The 20,160-nt window shown below is 41.0% G+C and overlaps 1 protein-coding gene across 4 annotated transcripts in view; it reads left to right on the plus strand.

Moving 5' to 3' along the window:
* LOC124282399 (growth hormone secretagogue receptor type 1-like) overlaps positions 1–12,337 on the plus strand; it is a 72,947-nt gene extending 60,610 nt beyond the window's left edge. For all 4 annotated transcript variants that reach the window (XM_046718378.1, XM_046718377.1, XM_046718380.1 and 1 more), the window contains 2 exons: positions 2,714–2,811; positions 10,285–12,337. In XM_046718378.1, the coding sequence (XP_046574334.1) occupies positions 10,320–11,474 (1,155 nt within the window). In that variant the 5' untranslated portion in view covers positions 2,714–2,811; positions 10,285–10,319 and the 3' untranslated portion in view covers positions 11,475–12,337. The remainder of the gene's footprint in view (positions 1–2,713; positions 2,812–10,284) is intronic.
* Positions 12,338–20,160: the final 7,823 nt, after the last annotated feature.

Consider the following 20,160-nt stretch of genomic DNA (forward strand, 5'->3'; position numbering starts at 1 on the left):
TTGTGGCATGCGAAGTAATCCTTGTGTATGCCTGTAATCTAAGTTAATGGACGCACAACATGAAACAATTTACGTCTTCTATTGTTCTTTGTTTGAAGGAACAAAACGAGTAGAAAAACCCATTTGCATCTGTTTGTAGTGAACAGGATAGTGTAAGAGTGCTTTCATAACGCGCTACATTTGGCCTGTTCTACTGTTATCAACTGCCATCGGTTTGTAGGTCTCTATTTGACACGAAGACGGCCAAGGGAGTCGCGAATGCTATAAATAGAATAGTGTGTCATTACTGAGAGTATCTTTGTTCGATAGATTTCATAACAGTGGCATACAATCGTTGTTAAAGACAGGTCAAAATCTACTTTGCAAAAAGCAAAAGAAACAAATGAACAAAGAAAAAACAAATTACAACACGAACATCCGGAGTCTTCGTTTATCTCGTCAGTTCTAATATAATGGAGTGATTTATTTTTTGTTCGCGCTTCGTACGTGTCAGATGCGTTACGCTATCTCTGGGGTATAACGTTCAAGTCAATCAGTTACAAGTCTTCACGTGTTGACGTCTCACTGCACATCTCGGTTATAACGAAGTAAATCACAAATTATGACGTGGTGAAACTCTGCCACTGAAAGCCCAACGGCATTCTGTAAAGTCTGGTGCGTCATAAACACTGAAAACACACCATTGAAATATGTCACGTAAATGTCCACGTTTTCATAGTGGTTTTTGCGTTTAAATGAAAGATGATTTAATAAGATTTCGCATTTAAACTAAGGGTCATTTTTACATTTGAGTTTGCATTTGGGTAAGATTTTGCAAGTATACGACAAGAGGTTTTGCATTAGATTTCGTATTTAAACGAAAAGAGCTTTTTTATTAGGATTTTACATGTGAAAGAAAGGTGCGTTTTACATTAGAATTTGCAGGTAAATGAAAGGTGGTTTTACATTAGCTTTTACATGGAAACGAGAGGGGCTTCTTGCATTAGAATTTGCAGGTAAAGTAAAGGTGGTTTGACATTAGCTTTTGCGTGTAAACGAGTGGGGCATTTTTACATTAGGTTTGCATATACTAGTAAACGGAAAGGGCTTCTTACATTAGAATTTGCACGTAGTCGAAAGAGGCGAGGCATATTTAGAGCACGGTCATTTTACGTGTATCTGGTAAGTATGTGTCTACTTCAGCAATATTCTCAATGGTTTGATCCTGGATCGCGTCCTACAGAAGACGTTAGAAGATGTGACGTGTTACCGAGTCTAGAGCACTGCATTATGGGTAAACCAAGGACAATTCAGTTCGGAGTTAGTACAACTATGGTACATATGTGGGAGAAACACAAACGACATGAGTGTAGTGCAACCGGCATAGTACAGCAGTACAGTAGTACAGTGGATGCTGGCACTTCAGGAAAAATCGCGAACACGCCTTTTACCCTTTTTCAGCCACACATTTGTAAAAGGGGCGGTGGGATAGCCGAATGGTTAAAACATTTGCTCGTCACGTAGAAAACCCGGGTTCGATTCCTTACATGGGTTCAATTTGTGAAGCTCATTTCTGGTGTCCCCAGCAGTGATAATGCTGGTTTATCGCAAAAAAAAGCGGCGTAAAACCACACTCACTCACATTTTTAAAGCACCAGTCTCACCTACGCATTGATAACCTAAAACGGCGCTTACACGTTGTACCCATGTGGGGAACAGAACCTGGTATTTCGATTATGATAAAACAGCGTTAACCGCTGGGCTACCCTAGTGTCTGAAACATCTAGTTATGTCCATAACAACGGCATCGTCAATTTTCAGGTCATATAACAACACTACAACGTGCCAAATGAGAATCTAATCACCAAATTATGTTCGATTTGACACTCTACGACAGCATATTAGTCTTCAAACTCGACACGTGACAAGCAATAATGTAACTATTTATTGCCCGAGTGAATAAGAAATACTGATAATAAAGACAATTTCGTATTATTGATAGCAGGCAAATTATTTTACAGCCACGTTGTAAATAGAATGGGACTAATGATTTATGATGTGGTTATATATGATATGAATGACAGCAACCCATTCTTCCCGTATCAGTATCGGATCACCTGTCATCTTAACATACGCGCTATGAGGTTCGAGTGACAGGTTGATAGCAAAGGTACACTCCCTCCAGTCGCAAGCACCTATACAACAACGTTCACCATGACTCATGCTCTTCCCGTCGCGTATGGCGTTGCAGGTAGAAATACTGCGATAATAATAAGACGTAATAACACGTGATAGGTCGACGTTAACAAGGAAAATGATATGATTTCTCCATCCAGCCGTCTCTTAATTCAAGTCAAAATCCCTCAGCCGCTTACCCTGTCCTTTGCTGCAAGTTTAATTGGCTCATTAAAATCAAGAGGGCATGCTTGAAGCTTCTATACCTACAGAAGGTTGCACATAACAGCCTGTGTTAACATTCGTGGCTATTCTTGACACTCAAACATAGTCTTTATACGAAGGCTTCGCTGAAGCAGTTTGATAAGCCTTACTGTTACTTCTGCGCGGCTAAACTCGAATTATATCATGTCGATTCAGTATGTAGGTAAGGTAAAGGGAGGGTCCTCATTGTGACCTCTGATGCCTACTGGTGGAGTGTCTCATTCACGAAGCGATGCCCTACACAGGCTGCAGCTCTAGTTTACGCTTGGTTTAATTAGGAAACATCTTTTTCCAGGTAAAGAAGACGCTATGGCGGTGGAGAAAATGCCAGCTTGTGAGATCCTATAAGATCACCCATACAGGTGTCTCGCTGGGAAACAGAAAACATCAACAGTAAGTGACATAAAGCCATCACAATTCTTGTATATAACGGCTTGATTCAATTGTTGTATTGAGTACTGTGCGGTTATTTACTTGTAAAGTCTTGGTAAGTATCAAATCGGTTGTTTTAGTGAGAATTGTTAATGTATATGTTTATATCAAGTAAAGTACTTGCGTTTATTTTGTTCAAAACAGGCATTTATGGTTTAGTTGAAAGAAACTGATCAGTTTGAAAGTGGTTTGTTTGTGGTTGAGGGGGTTGAGGGTGAGAATAGCTCAACCTTTCAACGAGCATCTTGTATCATCTCAATCATCACTATTTGACAGTAATTCATAGACACATACCTATGGTAGTCGGACCGGTAGAGTCATATATACATTTGATTATGGAAATGGGCTTTGACAATTTATTGTAAAATGTTACAGATATATTTTCTATAATAGTGTTAGCATATTCATATATCGTTTATCAAGTACAGTTGAAAGGAAATATTGACAGATGGTGCACTATATTAGGTTCGGCATACTCTACCTTTTCGCACAGTTAACCAAGTGTCTTTTAGAAGATGCTTGTCCATTCGCCTCCACACTATATCAATGGCTCTTAATGTTCCTGAAACTATGATGGAGAAGCTGAAGGTTCTTTAACGTGTGTGCTGATAGAGCTCTCGAGTATAACAGAGCCGTTCCCCTTGTCACAGCCACATGCTACAACGCCAGAGCTGTTCACATAGATCCTTTCCTTATCCATCACTGATGAAGTGAGTGGGTTGGTACTGCGCGTTAAAGATGCTTGGACTCCTTGCTCTGCTGTAGTCATGCATCTCTCACGGTGCCCCCTCGATCCCGATAGAATATCACTTGTAATCTATAATCACGAAAGAACTACTTTCTCACGCAAATTATGGCTTGGTCTCATATGATGAAGTGCAGAACGTATTTGATCTTGTGTATCAACTTACTTCTTCTCAAGGCGAATAATCGGGATTCGACACTCGACAGTTCAAATCTGTTGTGTTGATTATGTTCTGGCGATCTTTGCTTACGTTTCGAAATTAAAAGATGCATTGGTGAAGTAATTATAAGTCCCTAATTTTAAAAACTTAAAGGTAGTAACAAGTCGAATTAGGTGTGCTCTTTTGATGATTTATTCAATGAGTGAGTTTGTTTTACGCCACTTTCAGCGATGTTTCAGCGATATCAGGGGACTACAAAAATAGGACTCACACATAGTAACCATCTGGGGAATCGAACCCGGGTCTTTAACCACTAGTCCCCACTGCGATTTATTCAATGTATGTCCAACTTCATTGTGTCACTGTCTCTCTGATTTGATTACAATGTATATCAGTATGATCAATGAATGTCCTAGTTGTTATTATGTCATATAACTATTCAATTTAAGAACGCCGATCAATGCGAAAGGTATCCATATATGTTTCAAACAGCAATAAATGAGCAAACAATGAGGACGGTATCAATTTTGCATTTACAAGTAATTCAGTAAAATTGATGGGTATGAAATACATGTGGATATACAATGTCAATAACATGTGCAGTTTATAATAAGAAAAGGTGATATATTAGCCATTGACGCTGAACCATCTATACTATACCCTGTCAATAAGCAGTTGTGACCTGCAGAGATAAATAAAATGTGTGTTCCTTAAATAAGCACCCGCATATCGGAGAAGCCACACCACCCTTTAGGGATCAATTTGCGGTGCTTTTATGGTTCAGATCGATATTTTTTCTTGGCTGTTGATGTCAATTACAGCCTTGGAGTGTCACGATTGCCATTTGCAGTTGGTTCTGTTGGCACGGATATTGACAGCTTACCTAAGATGTATTACGATGTAACGTTTCACAGATTGCCTGAAATCCATTAAACACTGGCGTAGTTTACATCATTGGATTGTGGGTTCCTTCTTAGTCTGTCACCAAAAAACGCAGTCTATTGAGGATGAATAATATGTTTTTCAAGAGCAAAGGAAGATCTCTTCAGAACCAGAAGGAGCATGTTCATCATAGTCAGAATGCACATGCCATTATTATGTGAGACACACATTCAGCAGTAGGGCATGATGTATTTTGTTTGAAGCAACATTCAGCAATAATTTAGATATATGACGGAGGCTCTTAGATAGGCAAGTTTTGACCAGACAATGTACATTGATATTATTTTATTAGTGCCGGGTACGACGACACACTATAAACCAAGTTACCGCCCCTAATTACTGCTGGATTCACTTAGCTGCTTCGTACCTGAAATTCCAACCTTGGTGACAGAACAATTCCATTCTTGACCATCAAGATACGATTTCACATGTCACATATTTCACTAACCAAACACCACATAGACGTCCAATGATAAGAAGTTAGGTCTGTAGTTGAAAGAAGAGTAAGTGAGTTTTTGGTTTTACGTCGATTTAAACAGTATTCCGGTTGTATCACATCGCGTCAGCTTGACGGATTAAAGCCCGAAGTGTTTGTTTGTTTAAAGCCGTGCGCAGCTATATTCCAGCTATATGGCGGCGGTCTGTAGATAGTCCAGTCTGGACCAGACAATCCAGTGATCAGCATCATGAGCATCGATCTATGCAATTGGGATACGATGGCATGTGTCCGAAGTGATCTAACGGTCTGAGATGTTAGCTAAATTGGTTTAGCAAGACTCACTTAGTCTCACAGAGGCGGTGGGGTAGCCTAGTGGTCTCATCGTTCGCTCGTCACGCCGAAGACCCGGGTTCGATTCCACATGGGTACAAAGTGTGAGGACCATTTCTGGCATCCCCCGCCGTGATATTGCCGGAATATTATTAAAATCTGCGTAAAACATACTCACTCACTCACAAATTTCATGACACTCATTGAACGCATTTTAAAATATTTTCCAGTATGCGCTTAAAAATAAAACCATTTAACCTCGCCTCTTGGAACTTCCATCCCAGAAAGTGAAAGATGAAGAATTTATGCATGCTGTGGCATCCGTTATGGTAATTAATACATCACTTCACTTTGCATCGGAGATTAACGTTCTGTGGATATCATCATACTGAAGTGAAAAAGCTTTTTTTTCACTTTCTCTTGCCTCCACGCATAAATGTCGAGAGTGTATTTTAGTTTTTAGCCCACAGACCCCCCTGCCTTTCTCAATCGGTATTCTCGTAGACCAAGAATTTAACTAATGGACTTGGTTCCAAGCCAAACTTATTAACAACTAAAAGGAGAAATGGGAGAACAGTCATAATTTTGAGATAAACGTGGCTTGTCTTAGTGAATTTTCGTCAGTGCTTCTTGAAGACAAAATGAAAACTTAAAGCATAATACCGTTACGTCCTGGCTATTTAAACCAACGTTTTTGTACTTAAAATTTTCAATTATCTTAACAGCTCGATGACATTAACCAGTTCTTGGAGGCACGTTTGGTACTACGTAGAAAGCCGATAGTTGTGTTCCTGTTTCTTCATTATAGGTGTGAAGCTGGAAACAAAGAACCACTTCAGTCAGCCCTTGTCATCGCGTTATGTAGTAACCAAGTCATGTCACCCGTGAAGATCCGGGTTAGAATTGGTCTTCAGTACCCCGTGCTTGTCGTAAGAGGCGACTAACGGGATCGGGTGGTCAGGCTAGCTGACTGGTTGACAAATGTCATCGGTTCCCAACTGCGTAGATAGATGCTCATGATGTTGATCTCTGGATTGTCTGGTCCAGACTCGATTATTTACAGACCACCGCGATATAGCTGGGATATGCTGAGTGCGGAGTAAAACTAAACTCGCTCACTCACATGTCACATGATCGACCCCATAAATCGGAGATATTTCTCTCTCGTTCATGGATGTGTCTAATTATCTGTGATATTAACTGCAGATGGGTAAATGGATGGCTGTATTCTTACCTTCATCCCCAAACACACTCGGTGAACCTTGCGTGCAAACAACAGCCTGAAGGCTGCAACAGACGTGCGTCATTCATGAAATTAAAAACTCGAAACAGTTATTTTTTAATTTAAGATGTCAGTCAATACTCAGCATGTTATTTATCACAGTCATTCAAAATACCTGTAAAGTACACATCAAGCATGTGTTGCCAACACTCGGTGAGAGGAACTAGCAGCAGGTAATATATTTCACTTTTAGTGTAAATCTTGATGCCAGACGTTTACACTGACTGACTGAGTTTAGTTTTACGCCGCTTTTAGCAATATTCGAGCAATATCACGGCGGGGACACCAGAAATGGGCTTAACACATTGTGCCCATGTGGGGAATCGAACCCGGGTCTTCAGCGTGACGAGCCAACGCTTTAACCACTAGGCTACCCCACCGCCCCCCAGACGTTTACAAACTGACAGGAGCGGATATATTAATTTTACAGATGAATCGTATTTTATTCATATTATAAGAGTGGGTGAGTCAGGTTTCATGCCACTTTTAGCAATATTCCGGTAATATCAAAGCTGAGAACAGTAGGCTTCACACGTTGTACCCATATGGGATTCGAACCTGGTATTTAATAATAATAATAATGTCCATTTGTATGGCGCCGTTTCCACACACTAGTGTATGCTCAAGGCGCCCCGTGTGTACAGCTAAAAAACAACTGCAGGAATTGTGCAAGTCATTCGTAATATTTCCTGAAAAGATGGGTCTTCAATGAAGATTTGAATAAGTCAAGAGATTTTGCTGTTTTGATGGTTATGGGAAGACTGTTCCACAGTGAAGGAGCAGCATAGCTGAATGATCTGTGACCATGGTTCTTGAGATTGACAGGGGGTGTTGTTAGCAGGAACTGTTGGTGTGATCTCAGCTGTCGCGGCGGTGTGTACACTGAGATGAGTTCAGAGAGGTACTGAGGCGCTAGGTCATGTAGACATTGGAACACAATGGTCAAGATTTTGATATTTCGGCGTGACGAAGCCATTAAGGGTTCCCCCTCCCAAGTGACAAGAGAAATGAATACAGAAAGATAACCCGTAGTCAATGAAGCGCTTTGTATCAAAAGAGCAGCCTCGTTGGTACGGTGACATAACTTTATACGTTTGTGGTTTTGGTAACCTTTTCGGTAAAGCTTTGGTTATCTCGCCAAAGTCCTTGTTCGATACCCTGCATTTCCTGATATTTTGTTTAAAGCACATCCTGGTGTCCAGACGTGGTCGACCGCCTCCGTGGTGTAGTGGTTAGAGCGTCCGCCCGGAGAGCGGAAGGTCGCGGGTTCGATCCTCGACCGCGTCATACCAAAAGACGTTAAAATTTGGTACTTGATGGTCCCTGCCTGGCGCTCGGCATTAATGGGTACAACAAGGACTGGTCGGCTCGGAGTCAGTATAATGTGTCTGAGTGGGGTATTCATGCTTCACTGCGGCATGGTATCTCAGTGGGCTAGCACTATAAAACCAGCTTCAGTCTGGGCTAGTACAAGCAGCCGCACATACACATACACACGCATGCACGTCGTCATATGAGCGAAATATTCTCAAGCACGACGTTAAACCCAATTTCACCTCACCTCACCCCCAGACGTGGTATGGATGAGGTACCGTTAACTCAACGTTAAAGCCGCCATCGTGCCCATGCCATTTCTTAGCGTTGGAATATTTATGTGCAAACATATGATGACATACCATCACGCTCAAATTAATCTTATAACAGCCGATGTTTTCGACTTTTAATCTCATTAAATAGCCACTAAATAGCTACAACAGCAACTATAAAATGAAACTTTCGGGATAGTTATATCATATATCTCAGCTGTGTGAGTTATAACTGATAACTGATGAACGAAACGTTCCTGGTCATATACACCAGGATTAAGTGAACCAGACTTTTAAAATTAATATCTATTGCATATTCATGCATGAATTTACATTTCTACACAATGTCATGGAGTTCAGTGGTTGAAACGTTCACCACACTGGAAAGAGACAAGATTCAAGTTCCCTCCGTCGGAAATGTACCTGAATAATGCATGAAGCGCCCTAAAGCCATGCTCACTCACACGATGAAATTACCAGATGAATCAATTTCGTCTTTTAAACGTTTATTAGGGAAATCTTTCGTTACTACCGGTATATACTATTTCTTTTCGATTTTGAAAGGCTAAACTTTATGCGGTTGATCTATTTGGGGTCCTACTTCCTCAACAGGATGTTCGATATTTTGGATTATGACACGTATCTTTGCTCCTCGAACCAAACCAGGGCAGATCTTATCTGCAGCACCGTACCCATGTACGAAATATGTGACAATTTTAACCCATCCTTGTTTTCCTGAAAAAGATGGCCCCGGGTCTCCGTATCTACTGGATTGTCGTACCTTAGTAATCCCAGCTACGGGGCATACGGACGTCCTCAGCTGTATGACGTGAACCAACGGCTGTTAGGAATCAACAACCGCGCAGCGAAGTAGAAAAAACCCGTTGTCGTTAAGATGAGAGAGTATGTTTAAACATCCCAGAAACGACATCCCTTGGGATTAACATTTACTAACGCCGAGTGAGATATGACCAAAGAACGAATAAACAGATAAACAGATAATTGAATATTGATATGAGCGAACGGTTTTGGTTTACATAACAAATAGGTTAAGCACGAATGTATGCAGGGGACCTGCTTCTGCGCTGCGAGTATTTGTGAATCCTCATTAAGTAAATGCCATAGATTTAGATCAGTACTTCACAGACAGACAGTAAGACATGAAGCAAAACGATCTTCAAAGCAAACATAATGTGATGGTGTAATAAACAGTATATTTGCACTGGATAAGCAATTTGGATTGTAGTTCACCGTGAAAGCTGGTTAAATGGGATAGATCCAGGTTTTATCAAACGGGTGAGAACGTTAGAGCTAGTGCCACTTCTAACAGTATCCCAATTATCATGTCATTGCAGTTCCAGTATCATAATCCTTTGTTTGTAGGCACAGAACCAGCTCTAGGTTTCACAAGGTTCAATATCTACGACCTGTGCTACTTTTGGCCCTCATAATGCTGATACGTAACTTAATATACCTGATATGACTGACAGCCTCCGTGGTGTAGTGGTTAGAGCGTCCGCCCGGAGAGCGGAAGGTCGCGGGTTCGATTCCCGATCGCGTCATACCAAAAGACGTTAAAATATGGTACTTGTTGGTCCCTGCCTGGCGCTCGGCATTAATGGGTACAACAAGGACTGGTCGGCTCGGAGTCAGTATAATGTGTCTGAGTGGGGTATTCATGCTTTACTGCGGCATGGTATCTCAGTGGGCTAGCACTATAAAACCAGCTTAAGTCTGGGCTAGTACAAGCAGCCGCACATATACATACACACGCATGCACGTCGTCATATGAGCGACATTTTCTCAAGCACGACGTTAAACCCAATTTCACCTCACCTCACCTCACCTCACCCCATGTCACTCCCCTCCTTATTCATAGCAGCCAAAGAATTGAAAAACATTTTAAGAGGTTTATATATTGTACTGATATCAATAACTTCTTTTTTCCAGATGAACACGACTGTGGGAGCGTGGCTGCGACCAGCATGTACAACAACATGACGCTAAATGAGACTCGGCTGAGTGATCTCGGACTAACCAGTGACCTTGATTTCGACGAGAGGTTCTCTCCGGAGAAGGTGTGGGTGGACCGATATGTAACGCCCGTTATATATGCAATAGGCTTCCCGGGAAACATGCTTTCATTCATCGTTTGGATCCAGAAGAGAATGCGTCATTCGTCAGGGTGCTATTTGGCGGCTCTTGCTTTGGATGATCTTATCTTCTTGTGTCTTCATGTCATGTTCGAGTTGCACACAGTATGGCGGGTACATGCTCTGGATTTTCCAGGTGTCTGTGAGATCTACCCCATCTTTTATATCGCATGTCAGTACCTCTCCCCACTGCTGGTGCTTGGATTTACAGTGGAGAGGTACATATCCATTTGTCATCCATTTAAAAGGGAAAAGTTCTGTACCACGAAAAGAGCCAAAATTGTGATAGCCTGTTTAACTATATTGTCACTGTCTATGAGTGGTATTCAAGGTTACATCTACTCCTACGACGGTAATGCAACCGACTGTGGCCCAAGAGATGAACTTGTAAAAGCGCAACCTATCAACTTTCTCATTGTTTGGAACATGAGTATCGAGATGTTTGTCTTCCTTCTTGTGCCTCTAAGTGTTCTGTTTCTGAACATACTGGTGATACGGGAACTCAAAAGATTGTCCAGAGTGGAAACTCAGAAACTTCACGGACGCGGTCAGAAGACATCTGCAACAACCGTGATGCTGTTGGCTGTGTCTTTCTATCAGATTATCACAACCCTCCCTGTCACAATCGTCTACGCTATGTACTTCGAGTTCCCAATCGGGAGCTCTGAGATCCCAGTTTCCCAGGTGCTACAGGATCCTCAGTGGAATCGTTTTTTCACATACTATTTGATTCAAACTATCATTAAGGAATACGGCACTACCCACTATGCATTTAATATATTCATATACATGATAACTGGGAAGATGTTTAGAAAGGAAGTCACCAAGTTGCTGTGTATGTCAAAATTGTGTGCGTTTCAGTTCAAAGTGCCCGTTACGGAATATTCAAGCCTTCGCAGCACTGCTCGGACGTCGCTAAGACTTCCCAATCTGTGGGTGTCTGTGAACGGACACGTGGAGAAGGAAAAGGACGAAACCAAAGTCTGACTAAGGAATTGAAACTTACGGTGAAGAAGTCGATTTCGAATCGCAAACAACAGCATCCCTATAAATCAAAGGAGCTGCAGTTTACTCTGCTTGTTAAAGTTGGTGATGTCAAGTGACCTAGGGCGCAGACTGGTGTCTGGTGTCTCTCTGAGTGCTAAAGAGGATTACAATAAGTGCAGTCTCAAAAGCTCAAACACTGACCGACAGGAGAGGCCAGGGCAGGGTTACCGTGTCACGGGATTGATGCATTGGACCGAGTTCTCTCATCACAGATTTACCATCATTTACGGTCCTACAGTCCGACTGGAGGGCAAAATGTTATTTTGACTGTAAATAAGTCCGTACATGTACTCTAACACTGTAAAACACATTAAGTATTGTGTAAGTACATTTGTTGAAGATGACAATATGTTGGTTGTGTTTCTTGTTAAATCCATGGAATAAACAATAATAAGTTTACGCTTACTGAAGCTTAACCACAGGCATCATGAACAAGAAGGGATCTTGAATTGTCTTTTTCCGTTTTGTGATTGTTAAAGACTAACATAAAGTGCCCGATATGCTACTGCATCTGTTTAGATACGTACCAGGACGCATGAAATATATACCTACACAAATGTGATCTAATCATTGCTTGTTTATAGACATTATTAACAGTTATTGGAGTTTTTATTTTCTAACGTCTATGTCCATGATTCAATTGTAAAATCGTATTGCTATGAATGTGCTGTTTATGTAATATACGCTACACGTGCGACAAATTCCTCGTGGGGAGAATGTGATATGATTATGCTCTGTGATTTTTGTACTTAGAACTCGTTTTCACTGTGCATGTTCTTTCTAAGTAAAACATATTAATGTTATAATATCATTGTTTTACCTGACACCACAGACTCACGAATGCGAATGCGAATGCTTTCGTCAGTATTGACAAAGGATTATGCCGGATCAGTGAAGGTGAGACACATTACAGCCCTGATGTGGAATCAAACACAGATGTACCTCTACGCTATCCGTCCATCCTAAAGTTACACAGAAAAGTTTTGCTGTTAGGAAATAGTTTTTCTCTGTTTCGGACGACGCTGTAAGTTTTATCCCTAATCTTTTTTTGTAACTATGTTTTGTATTATTTTATTTTATGTATGTTTATTTATTAAGGAATTATTTATTTATTTTTTATTGGAAAGGGGGGTGGGGTGTCGGCGACAGAAAGAAATGTGTGTCGATGCCATGGCTTGATATTCTTTGGTGCATTGTACACTTCTCCGAAGGAAACAGCTGCACCATGATACTTCAACATAATATGTTGAAACGGTTCTGATCCCAATTTGAACATGGCATATAAATATATAAGGTTATTATTTTCCTCGAAATTATCGTTCGTCACTATACTATCAACACAAATTGCTTTTTTGACACTCCTAAAAAAAATTTCTGCTGACATTGTCGGACATTACTCCGCTTTTAGCAATATTCCAGCAATATCACGGCGAGGGACACCAGAAATGGGCTTCACGCATTGTGTCCATGTGGGGAATCGAACCCGGGTCTTCGGCGTGACAAACGCTTTAGCCACTTGGCTACCCCACCACCCCTTCTCATGATAACACACATTAAGTGATATAATTGCTTCGTGTGTCACTGCCATTTCGTTGTTAGATTTTAACAGCAAAATATTTTGATACTTTGAGCCAAGTACACAACCAGTCATCTGCAGGAACCAGAGTTACCAAATGTTTGCTGTTGATGACAGTGTCAAAATGTGGCGGCTACCACACTGGCTTTTAGTGATGGTGCCAACAGCCAGCCATATGGTGTCAACTTAAGATGACGACACTCCTTCCTTGAGGCAGTGGAAGTTCAGTGAAGAAAGAAGGATCCCCCAAGATGATCCAAAATTAGGCAGATCTTCAGTTGCTACGTATAACAATAATAGTTTGTTTGCTTATGAATCATCAACGGCGCATCACATATCACATAGTCAATGCAGTAGGCATCACTTAGAAAAGAGTTGAGGACATTCTCAAATTTTAACTGGATGTGTGCTGGTTCACCATCTCTTGTGAGTATATAGATCGTTCGAAAGCTGACAAGCTTATTTTATTGACAGATTTGTAATAATGTATGGTTCTTTGGTTCTCCACTATCGGCCAGAAACAAAACCAACTGTCTCAGGGGTTGGCAAAGTCCGTTCCATCATCGGTAATTGTCTCAATTTTCTGCAAGTACAAAATAGTCCTACTGGCGGACTTCTACCGGAAAAACAGATCATTGTGTCCACTGCTAATCTGGTAATGCACGTGAGTGAGAAAATAAAAAGTGAACGTCTTGGAAAATTCCTTACAGCTATGTTGTACCACCAGGATAATACGCCTTTTGTCGTACTGGGTGCAATCCACCACTATGACTTTGAACAAAATTGAGCATCCTCATAATTAATCAGATGCAGCATACTCAGATATCAGTCTCTTTCCAAACTTGAAGAAAGAACTTAACGCTAAAGACAACAGAATACAAACCAAGATATTAAAGTTGAATCTGGTTTCTAAATAATAATGATGCCATTTCTGCAATGGAGAACTGTCTTGCACCATCATGTTATATTATGCTGAAAAATAGTTAACAATCAAGTCCATCAACTCCGTTCATCATTGCCTTAACCATTTCAACATCCTCTCGTCCCGAAGTACCTTTGTGAATCCGCAACATGTACAAGAAACAGATTCAACTGTCAAGTGTACCTAATACCACCGTTTGAGGTTATTCTTCTCAAACGCAACTGTATCTGGGTTTGATATACTGAAAGGTTTCGAGTTACTGTGAGTAATACATCATTGTCTGAATATACTGGGTCGTCTGTGGGTTCCACAGACACGCTAATATATTTTCATCTACAACTATCTACAGTAGGGCATCTCTGAAAAATTGTCACATAGAAATCAATATCGCATCAGTGTCACACAATAATATGGAACAGGAAGGGTTGTCCTGGCAGCAGCATCAAATCCACGTTGTTCCCTTGTTTGCCATGTTATTCCTACGTCAGCTTCACAACCCACACAGAAAACACATAGTACGTGTTAGTGATACAAGACAGCATCTGGTCAATCCGATGCTAACGTTTAAGCAAGTATTATAATAACATATGCAGGCATGAATACGCAACGGGGCCCCTTTGTCCTCATTTTAGAGCAATCGCCTCTTTTAAAATATTTATACCCGTCTGTTTACGACAGCTTTAACTTTGGGTCTTGGTAAAGAAGAAACGCACTACATGTACCCATCGGTATTTCTTTTCGCAGGTGTGTGAATGTATTCATGTGCTTCTGTGAAATATCAACATGAGAAAGTCTATCCTTGGACATGATTCTGTTCCTGAATAATATCTTGGTAAGCAAAGAGAAATTTTCACATTCAGTGTATATGGATAAACACGCTGCCATACTGATCTTCAGATGGAATAATGCTTTGTCATCTTTTGTTTGACCATTTATACTGAAATATATTCTTTTCAGAAAATCAGTTTATACTTACGCGAAATGCGCACCCATCCACCTCGAATGAATCACCAATCACAATTTTCGGTGCTCAGATCACTTTAACCATGAGCTCCATGATATCTAGGTTCCCTTCTGGAATGTATGATATTTAAGTAGAACGCTCCCTTTCTGTCTATGCGCAGTGAAAGCTTTATGGGGCGTAAGGCGTATTTCTTTCACCATCAATTTTGATGAGGATATTTTGTCAATGGTCCAGTTGTTTAACTATGGATAACGCTGAGGAATGTAGGCTAATGGATGTTGTGATTGGGGTTTTGTTTTCATATATCAACTAAAACCGAAATAAAACTGACATACATTGCACCTCTAATCCTTGCAGCATTATGTTCTATCCTCGTCGGACGTATTTCTGTTGGAAATGGACTCCAGTCTGTCTACATCGATTCTCCTTAAAAACTGCAGTGTGCATAGGAAATATGACGTCTGGTATTCCTATATAATCCGCAAATATTAACTTTTATACTTTGCATGACTCACCAGACATATCTCTGACCATATAAAGCTCACCTGAAACATTGGACAGAGTATTGTCAATGACGATGGATTGCAATATTTCAACGATACTGAATACTAGGCTAAGCCCTTTCGAAAACAAATCGGATTTCTTAAAACGTTTTAGCATTAGTTTTACAATCCTTCAGCTTTGAAAGCCTGGTGTAAGTGAAACGTTAGAACACAAATCAAACATATTTACATGGGTATTTGTGATCATTATCATTAGTGGCTAAACGATCCTGTAACGCTGACAACTTAAAGCGAAACTTTGTGGATACATTGTACAATACCGTATATTCAAGCCTTTGCATTATTGTTGAAGGCCTCCGAGGTTCAACCAAAGTCTTACTAAGGAACTGCACCCTCCCGCAAAGAAGTCGATTCCGAATCCCTAGACTAATGCTTAGTCTCTGAATATGTATAATTTTGATAGTAACAAACAAGCCCATTTAAATTGAAAAGGAGCCCCAGGGAGACCATAGATCCTGAACCTGAGGAAATCTAGACTTGCTTTATTGTGGGCTTTCGCACTGCAGAGAGGGCTTGGCAGTAGGGAAAAAAATGTGGTTCAGGGACTGTGAGACAGACTACCGAATCCCCAACACAGCATCAATTTACCAGAATAACACTGCAGTTTGTGCAGCTGAGGCAACGAAAAGTGTCGGGAGCACTAAAGAAAACACCGACATTCCCAAATGATTGCCAGTGAACCAAAGAAGGGACGTAGGAAGATTATATCATGTCACGGGCAATGCATTACCCCGACTATTCCAATTCTTTTTATCCACTTAAGTCTTGAGCCGTATTACCCGCGCTTCACTGAGAAAGACAGCATATTTGTTCAGTAGAATACAAACCCAGATATTTAAGTTGAATCTGGATTTTATCATATATAATTGCATGATTTACCATGGGCCCTGAAAGAGAAATACATTAAAACTCCCAAGCAAATCGACAATACAAGGGAATAGCTTTAGTAATCCTAAAATGTATGCATTCCAAATGAAGTACATATGGGGATACAAATAACAGAAGGTTACAGAAATACAAAAAGAGCAATCTTAACGGACGGATATAAAAGATGAAAGCCCTTTTACAATCACCAGAACACGTTTAGTGTTTATTGGAAGGGTGCAAACAACCAAGAAAGGGGCGTGAAATAAACGAACACGAACGTTTGAGATGACTTGATCAATAATTGGTCATGATCCCACGATTGGACAAACATTTGTTTATTCGGCGTGGCATGGTTCGAATCAATCTCCCTCGGGTAATTTGGTGGCGTCTTGTCTACTATTTTTGCAGCACCTGACTCAGTTTGGCAATGGTGGTCTTTGACGTTGGCGTACACGTTTCACCGTCATTTCCCAGACGTGTTCGATGGCCAAAAGGTCAAGATTCATGGCTTCCGTTTAACTCTGGTGATGTTTAGCGGCTGAAGATAGTCAGTTACAATACGTGATCGGCGGGGACAAGTGTTTCCATCTTGAAAGGAAAAGTGTGGACAGAGATGGAGCGTCGAGAAACTATTGGCGCCATTTGTCTATATAGTACTGTTCAGAGACACATCCATGTACAAAATGCAGTGGCGGTCTGGCAGTCATAGGGATCCAACCCCATAACCGACCTACCACAAATATATCATGTTGCCGTACGTGGACGTTCGCATGACGTTCGTAAAGACACCTTCAGACACCTTAATACCTATCCATACGAGTGAATAAGAATCTGAAAACATTACAGCAGGCCATCGTCGAACCAGGTTAGAATCAGCCTTCAGATACCAATGCTTGTCGCAAGGGGTGACTAACGGGGTCGGGCGTTCAGGCTTGCTGACTTGGTTGAGACATATCATCGTATCTCAATATTGCTCATGCTGTTGCTCACCTGATTGTCTGATCCTGATTCGATTACTAACGAACCACTTGATTGTTTACAGATATTGCTTGGCGTTGAACAACAAACAAACAAATTCCCCAGTTACTACATTCTGAACACCGCGACGTCAGGCTTGAGTTTGTCGATTTGTTAACCGTGGTGCAAGAAGTGTATAGTAGCTGCTCCTCTGTTCTGTTTCTTCTGGCTTGAAACCTTATCGTGGACTTATATTGCTGACCAAGGACGACCTTTACGGGGAAGAGTGTTACGTTTTTGCGTTTGCAGAAACCTGAGCCCATTTCTGAAACTCATATACCGAGACACATTAAAACATATTGCCTACCTCTTTACCAGTTCCAACCATGACAATATTCCTCAGACTCACAAAATCTGATTTGAAACAAAAGTTTAGAGTCATGGCAGTCATTTGTCCATCCTGTTTTTGCTGCTGACAATCGATCGTAACATTCCAAAGTTTTAGGAGAGTGCATATTAAAAGACAATTTGACCAAAAAAGCATTACGTATTCTGATTTCAGAAAGCATTTGTCAAGAAAATCAACTTGGAGATTGAAACGTCCAACTGTCAAAGCCAGAGAATAATCGGTCAACATTATCTCTAGCATCAGATCCTATTGGACGAACAACAGGAACAATTGGATCACTGAAGATTTATGTCACCAGTTGCGACTTGCTCTACCGATAGCACCCGCCACACTATGAAAACGTAAGCCTCGTTTTGTTGCCTAACGCCGCACAGGGATGTCCCTGCCATACGAACTCCTGAAAATCACCGTGTCTAGCCAATATCAGTAATGGTGGACCAAACAATGAACATGAACCCACGCGTACTGATTTGTTGAAGCCAAATACGATGTTTTAAGTTTGAATATTAACATATGCTGATTGTTTGATCGGCATTCTAAAAGTTGGTGACTCAAAAATGAAACATACAACTTTATAGATGACAACTTCTTATTTATTGCATAGAGCAACGTTTCACTTTCACTTTTAGCTTGATAACGATGTAAGGATCTACATCGAAACATCGCTCGATGCAATAAATAAGAAGTTGTCATCCATAAAGTTGTATGTTTCATTTTTAACATATGCTGCTTAGGAGTATAAATTGTCTGTATATATCCCTCTCCTTAAACACTATATGTGCTGATATTGGTTCATCAGATTATAGGGAATCATATAATAAGGAATATTCATCCCTTGATTGTCCTAATGGATATTCCGAGTTAAAATAGAAAGGTAAGTGAGTGAGTTGAACTTTACGCCACACTCAGCAATATCCCAGCTATATATGGCGGAGGTCAGTAAATAATCGAGCCTGCACCAGGCAATCCAGTGATCAACAGCATGATCATCGATGTTCGCAACTGGGATACGATGACATCTGTCTACCAAATCAGCGAGCCTGACCACCCGATCCCGTTTGTCGCCTCTTACGACAAGCGTGGGTAACTGAAGATCAACTCTAACCCGGATCTTTACGGGTCTAAACAATAAAGGATGTAAGGTCTTGATTGATTGCAAGTTACGACGGTGACATGATTGATTGCATATCACGTTGGCGACTTGGTTGACTGCATGTCGCGTTGGCGACTGCATGATACCGCACCCGTGGTGTCTGTTGGTAATGGCAGCCCATGGATTGTCAGGTCCAGAATCCATCACATACCGGGCTGTAATTTTGTTGGAATACTGCCAAGCTGGAATTCATTTAAACAATCCAACAAACAAACGCACAATTACACAGACGAGTGTCTGCTATTTTCAGAGTAAATATAACATAACTATTTGAATTATTTACGCTGTGAGACAAAGTGTTATTTAGAGCACTTTTCCTTTTTCTTTTAAAAATGTGCAAAGTAAAACAAGTGTCTAATTCCAATTTTCAACGCCGATCTGTCTCGCACACAAATTCTTGTAGTAATGAGGTCGTGGACATCAACCACTACGGTGAAATGTTGATGGCGGTAAAGGCAAGAACAAATTTATAAACCAGACGAATTTTAATTTATTCAAAGACTTTTTGACACGTTTTAAAAATGTGCAAGGAATCATAGTACGCCTATAGCTTTCAGTATGTCGAGGGGCGGTGGGATAGCCTCGTGGTTAAAGCACTCGCTCGTCGCCGGATTCAGTTCCCCACTTGGTTACAATGTGTGAAGCCCATTTCTAGTGTTACCCTGCTGTGATATTGCTAGAATATTGCTTAAAGCAGGATAGAACTGAACTCACTCACTCACTCACTCGGGGCGGTGGAGTAGCCTAAATTTTTAAAGCGTCCACTCGTCAAGCTGAAGACCCGGATTCGATTCCCTACTGGTTTCCATTTCTGGTGTCCCCTGCCGTGATACTGCTGGAATATTTCTAAAGGCGGCGTAATACTAAACTCACTCACTCTGGTATGCCACGGGATTGACAACACTTGACAAAGATGAAAGGAACGTGAGGTATCTGGGGTTGGAATGGGGTGTGGATGAGATATACAGATATACGATTTCTCTATGGGTTGTATATAGAATGGTATTCCTTTGAAGTAACACAATGAAACATGCACCAACGTTTCCAGGTTGAACACGGAACACGATCCTCCCAAGGCAAAGTTTTAATGAGTTTTATTTCCACTATGGTGTTTGTCATCAATAGTTTACATGGGGCGGTGGGGTAGCCTAGTCATTAAAGCGTTTGCTCGTCACGCCGAAGAACCGGGTTCGATTCCCCACGTGCAGTGGATAC

This window comes from Haliotis rubra, unplaced genomic scaffold (assembly GCF_003918875.1).
Source record: "Haliotis rubra isolate DU_JTF1 unplaced genomic scaffold, ASM391887v1 Scf3, whole genome shotgun sequence".
In the NCBI taxonomy this organism is placed as follows: domain Eukaryota; kingdom Metazoa; phylum Mollusca; class Gastropoda; order Lepetellida; family Haliotidae; genus Haliotis; species Haliotis rubra.